Source organism: Arachis duranensis, chromosome 2 (genome assembly GCF_000817695.3).
Source record: "Arachis duranensis cultivar V14167 chromosome 2, aradu.V14167.gnm2.J7QH, whole genome shotgun sequence".
NCBI classification, from domain to species: Eukaryota; Viridiplantae; Streptophyta; class Magnoliopsida; order Fabales; family Fabaceae; genus Arachis; species Arachis duranensis.
In genome coordinates, this window is record NC_029773.3 from 64,034,298 (window position 1) to 64,040,660 (window position 6,363).

Below are 6,363 nucleotides of genomic sequence, written 5' to 3' on the forward strand. Positions count from 1 at the left end.
GGTTAAAGTCGTGATCCAAGGCAAAAGAGTGTGCTTAAGAGCTCTGGACACCACTAACTGGGGACTTTAGCAAAGCTAAGTCACAATCTGAAAAGGTTCACCCAGTTATGTGTCTGTGGCATTTGTGTATCTGGTGGTAATACTGGAAAACAAAGTGCTTAGGGCTACAGCCAAGACTCATAAAATAACTGTGTTCAAAAATCAACATACTACACTAGGAGCATCAATAATACTATCTGAATTCTGAGTTCCTAAGGATGCCAATCATTCTGAAATTCAAAAGATACAGGGAGATGCCAAAACTGTTCAGGATCAAAAAGCTACAAGCCCCGCTCATCTAATAAGAATCTGAGCTTCATTTAAAACTTTAAAATATTATTACTTCTTAATTGCTGTTAGAACCTATTTTATTCATCCAGTTGCTTGAGGACAAGCAACAGTTTAAGTTTGGTGTTGTGATGAGCGGATATTTTATACGCTTTTTGGGGGTAATTTCATGTAGATTTTAGCATGTTTTAGTTAGTTTTTAGGAGAATATTATTAGTTTTTAAGCAAAAAATCATATTTCTGGACTTTACTATGAGCTTGTGTGTTTTTCTGTGATTTCAGGTATTTTCTGGCTGAAATTGAGGGAGCTGAGCAAAAATCTGAGTTAGGCTGAAAAAGGACTGCTGATGCTGTTGGATCCTGACCTCCCTGCACTCGAAATGAATTTTCTGGAGCTACAGGAGTCCAATTGGCGCGCTCTTAACGGCGTTGGAAAGTAGACATCTAGGGCTTTCCAGCAATATATAATAGTCCATACTTTGCACAAAGATAGACGACATAACTTGGCGTTGAACGCCAAGTTCATGCTGCTGTCTGGAGTTAAACGCCAGAAAAACGTCATGATCCAGAGTTGAACGCCCAAAACACACCAAGTGGGCCAATTATCTTTGTTTACTCATTTTCTGTAAACCTAGGTTACTAGTTTACTATTTAAACAACTTTTAGAGACTTATCTTGCACCTCATGACATTTTCAGATCTGAATTACATACTTTTTGACGGCATGAGTTTCTAAACCCCATTGTTGGGGGTGAGGAGCTCTGCAGCGTCTCGATGATTTAATACAATTCCTTTGTTTTCCATTCAAACACGCTTGTTCTTATCTAAGATGTTTATTCGCGCTTAATTGTGAAGAAGGTGATGATCCGTGACACTCATCACCTTCCTCAATCCATGAATGTGTGCCTGACAACCACCTCCGTTCTACATCAGATTGAATGAATATCTCTTAGATTCCTTAATCAGAATCTTCGTGGTATAAGCCGGATTGATGGCGGCATTCATGAGAATCCGGAAAGTCTAAACCTTGTCTGTGGTATTCCGAGTAGGATTCCGGGATTGAATGACTGTGACATGCTTCAAACTCCTGAGGGATGGGCGTTAGTGACAGACGCAAAAGAATCAATGGATTCTATTCCAACCTGATTAAGAACCGACAGATGATTAGCCGACTGCACAACAAGTAACGCTATTATTCTCGTTTATCTTTCCAATCAAATCTAATAATTCCAACTTACAATTTTAAATACTTTGACTTCTTACAGTTAAATCCAAATAACCTTGTTGACATCCTAACTAAGATTAATAAAATAAATATTGATTGCTTCAAACCAATAATCTCCGTGGGATCGACCCTTACTCACGTAAGGTATTACTTGGACGACCCAGTGCACTTGCTGGTTAGTTGTGCGAATCACAAATTTGTGCACTAGGGGGTAACACATCAATGAGATAAAACGGCTATCTCAAAGTCGGAAAAAGGAAGAAAAACACCCAAACGGGTAAAAAATCTTTCATACATAAAGAAAAAATGGGGTCTGCATCAGAAGCTCTCCCAAAACAACCCGGTCTTCTGGACCCGAGGTAATTAGTTTATACTTCGGCTCATCCTCATCAATAGCACATATTCTATGATGAGTACGCAGGTCAGTAATATAGTCGGTATCTACCAGGGGGCTCTCCCCAAGAACGGTGCCATCAACCATAATGAAAGAGACTCTAGGGAAGACATCGTTTTCTAAGAAGGGTGACGAATCCTACAAAGAAAAAAGAAAAAGAATCAAAAACAGGGTCTCTAAAGGGCCTAAGGCAAGTTTCTCAAACAAACAGAATCACTAAGCTTACAGTCAACGCTCCTCCAAACAAAAACATGCAAGTAAAAGCATTTTGTAAAAAGAGGAGAAAAGAAAGGAACTGACCTTTTTCACGCAGAAGATAGGTGCGACAAACAGCCAAAGCACTCGAAAAGAAAGGAGTTTCTTCTTTCGAACAGAGGGTGCAAGTAAGAAATTTTTCAGAAACGAAACAAGGAAAGAGAGGGAAAGTATTTATAAACACGTTAGGGGTATAACAGTAAAACGACGCAACCATTTAAGAGATGCGCCGTTACCAATGTAATTGCTCCCCGCGTGTAAATGCTAAAACCTCTGAAGAGATGCGACGTTTGATTAGACGCGACGGTTGAGAAATTTGAATCACGTCGGTTCCTGAAGAATCATGTCGGTTCCCACTACGTCGACTACGATCCCGAGTTGTATACTCGAGCCCAACTCACGAAAAAGCTTGGACTCAAGTAGGGACACTGTTCATACCCTGGCCCAATGGCAAGGCCCAGATCCAAATAAGATAAAAAGGCCCAATCCACAAGATTTGTCTTCCCCTATAACTGACCTCCTCGCAAGAGGTCGGGTTCGACACAGACTCCGCCACAAGGAAGTCGGGAACGAAGGTTAGCTGGCAGATAACACTTATTTAAATAAGTAACTGCCCCTAAAATCTCTCAACCCACTTCCAGAAGTCATATCTTGACTTCCCTAAGATAAAGGGACGGTTATCTTCTTTAAAAGGTGGAACCACTCTAACGGTGGTTATGGGTTCACCAATACAAATACACTAACACTCCTCAGGTATCTCTAAGTTCCCATACTCTAAAAACTTGATTAGACCCTTGCTGACTTAAGCATTGGAGTATCTTTACAGGTACCACCCCCATTCTTTCTCACACACAAGTCGGAAGGAAGCTCCCAGACGTGAACCCCGCACGAAGGCTTCTTCCACCAAACGATTGGGCCAACCTAACAAGTTCATCCCATTAATCTCCAGTTACCTACCGTAACACTACTATTCTGATTCAATATAATTCTCTCTTTTTTAACCGTACTGCTATTTTAAAAAATACCTTCTATTTTTAAAGTTAAATTGAATCATACTCCTATTTTATATGCTCTTTTAATTTTATACTTATACCTTAACTTTATCTTTTAATATTAATATAATTTATTTTTTATTAAAAATTATTAATTTTAAATACTTTTTATTTTAAAATATTTTTTTATATTATTTTTTTAAACACCATGACTGTCTCTTTTTTAATAAAATAAAAAAATTATTATGAAAATAATTTGTTTAATTAATAATTAATTAATAAAATATCAATAAATAAAAAAATAGACTAAACAAATATATTTTTATTATTTTTAATATTTAAAATATTTTTTTACAAACTAATTATATTTTTAAGATGTGAAAAGTTAAAAATAAAAATTATTTTAAAAAATAAAAATAAAAAATGTTTTCACAAACCAATCAGACTCTTGAATTCTAGAGGTTCTAAAGGGGTTCTGAGGAGAAATACAAGTGTTTCTTAATATTTGTGTTTTGATGAATTGAATATAGATTAATTTAAAACTAATATATAAATAAACATATCAATTTAGTCACTAATTAATTAATTATATTTAAATTTGAAGTAATACTTTTTTTTTATAAATGAAGAAATATTGATTAAATTTAAATGCAATAGATAATTAAAAAATATATTTATAAAAGAATAAAAATAACATAAAAATATATTTATCTTTCTATAAAAAAAGATTTGGTTTTTTTCCTTAAATATTATAGAAACTAATTTTTTTACTAAAAAAATTGGTTTTTTCCTTAAATATTATAGAAATTAATTGTTTTTTTACTCATTTCGATACTTATTTTTTTTAATAATTAAATCTTGGTAATAGTAAGTTAGAGAGTAATTTTTTTCCTATTATAATTAGATGAACCAGTTTTCGGACCAATAGATTGAAGTGCTCGGTAGAATAAAACATTGAAATAAGTTTGGGTCGGGTATTCGGTTGCTCCATTCGGAACCCGAAGCCTAAGTCCTAACTCCTAAGTACCATACTTAAGCTCTCCGTTTTACCGCCTTCTTTTTGTTTAGGTTCTGCTTCCCAAGTCTCTCAAACGCAGCAGCGCCTCCCTCCCTTCCTTCTTTCCAACACTGCTACTAATTCCGCTTACTTAAACGTCGTCGTTTCACTTTCACTCCCACCTCCTTCGTAACTCTTCCACTCTTGGTCTCTCTTCACTTAACGCAACGACCAAAGCCAAGCCATGGTTCTCTCGATCGAGGTACTCCACAACCTCTTCTTTCTCTCTATCTACTTTTGTCAGTCACTTAAAAATCTTAACCTATGTTATTTTTAAGGGTGCTTCGAATTCTGTTGAGGAGGTTGTGTTCAGTTTCTACACGGATGAAGAGGTGAAGAAGAACAGCCGCGTCAAGATTACAAACGCTAACTTGCTTGATACTATCGGTGCCCCCGCTCCTGGTGGTTTATATGATCCAGCTTTGGGTCCATCCGAAGAGAAATTGCCGTATGTTTTTTTTAATAAAGCATATTCTGATTATGATTATTATTATTACTACTACTACTACTAGGGGGAAGTGAAGTGACCGTTAATATGCTCTTTATTTTTATTTATGTCGTTGTTAATGTGTTAAATAAATGGTAATCACCCTGAGGTTAGCCAATTTGACAAGGTCTTTAATTTCATGGTTTAAATCCTACGTATGAAGAAAATTCCTTTTTTTTTTCATTTAGTAAGAGAAAGACTTGAAAACATGAGTGAGAGATCAAAGAGAACAATCCAAGTACACCAACCTAAGTACTCCATTACCCTTTATATATTGGTATAGATGGATTATTATTATTATGATTATTACTACTACTACTAGGTGCTAGGTGCTTTTCTTGGTTTAGGGTTTAGTGGTGGTGCTTTTTTGGGCATCCATGCTTGTCAAATCCTATTCTGGAGAGGGCTTAGTAGTAGTAGTGCTTTGCTGGGTTTAGGTTTTAGTGGTGGTGCTTTGTTGGACATCCATGCTTGTCAAATCCTATTTTTTGGAGAAGGCTTCATTCTTGGTTAATTAGTTTTTGTTTTATTTTATTTTTAAATTTTTCGTTTCTCATGTTTCATCCTTTGTTTATTTTTGTTTATTTTTTATCCTTTAACCTTTGAATTGTTTCGGCTACAGTCTGCATACAAGAAATTATTTTATTCTTGAAAAGTTTTGGTTTTCTTCATAGGACTTCTTCAAAACTTGTATTCTTGTTGATGATACCTAACAGTTTTACATTTGGGTGGAAATTTCGTATCTTACTTTTTTGAATCAGCCAAGTTGGTTCTTTTGATATAGCTCTGTGGACTGTGGAGTTGAGACAAATTGGAGCAGCAATTATTTCCTGTTATCAATAGATCTTAATTTGATATTTTATTGGTATTGCCCAAAGTTTTCTTGAGGTGGATGATTGAGATCTCTCTTTTTCCTTGATGCAGTTGTAAAACATGTGGTCAATTGTATCACCTTTGTCCAGGTCATTTTGGTCATATAGAGCTTGTTTCCCCTGTCTACAACCCCTTGATGATCAGTCTTCTTACAAATATTCTACAAAGAACTTGTTTCACTTGCTGTCATTTTAGGGCTAATAAAGAACTGGTAAATATATTCTCCATAAGCTCATGATTTTATAATATTTTTATGCATTTGTTGGTCACTATTCATATGGTCTTCTGTTGCTGCCAGGTGGAAAAATGTAGTTCCCAGTTGGAGCTTATTATGAAAGGGGATATCATTGGGGCAAAAAGATTGGATTCAATTAATAAAGATGAATCCATGTATCAAAGTGATGATGATGATAAAAGCCAGTCTTGTAGCTCTGAACAGCGGGGAGAAAGTTGGACCTCGCTGCAGTTCGAAGAGGCAATTTCTATTGTACAGAAGTTTTTGAAGAAGTCTTCTAAAAAATGTCAACGGTGTGGTTCCATTAATCCTAAAATTAGCCAACCAACCTTTGGATGGTTCCGTAAGGTAAATTCTTAAATTTCTCTTAAATTTGCTTTCTGATATTAAAGTATCATAAAGATTTAAATGCTATATCTTGTCTATGCTAGTACTGGTAATTTACGGAGCTTGATTTTACACACACATTCTTCTTTTGTATATCTACATTGTAAATGCCTACATGGGTTGAGGGAAAAG

General features: G+C 35.4%; 1 protein-coding gene across 1 annotated transcript in view; it reads left to right on the forward strand.

Annotated features, from left to right (window-relative positions):
* Window positions 1-4,241: 4,241 nt before the first annotated feature.
* Window positions 4,242-6,363, forward strand: part of LOC107474649 (DNA-directed RNA polymerase I subunit 1) — a gene marked incomplete in the record, with an annotated part of 13,468 nt that continues 11,346 nt past the window's right edge. Inside the window, 4 exon segments of the mRNA XM_052257845.1 lie at window positions 4,242-4,451; window positions 4,528-4,697; window positions 5,661-5,820; window positions 5,908-6,192. Coding sequence (XP_052113805.1) covers window positions 4,434-4,451; window positions 4,528-4,697; window positions 5,661-5,820; window positions 5,908-6,192 — 633 coding nt within the window.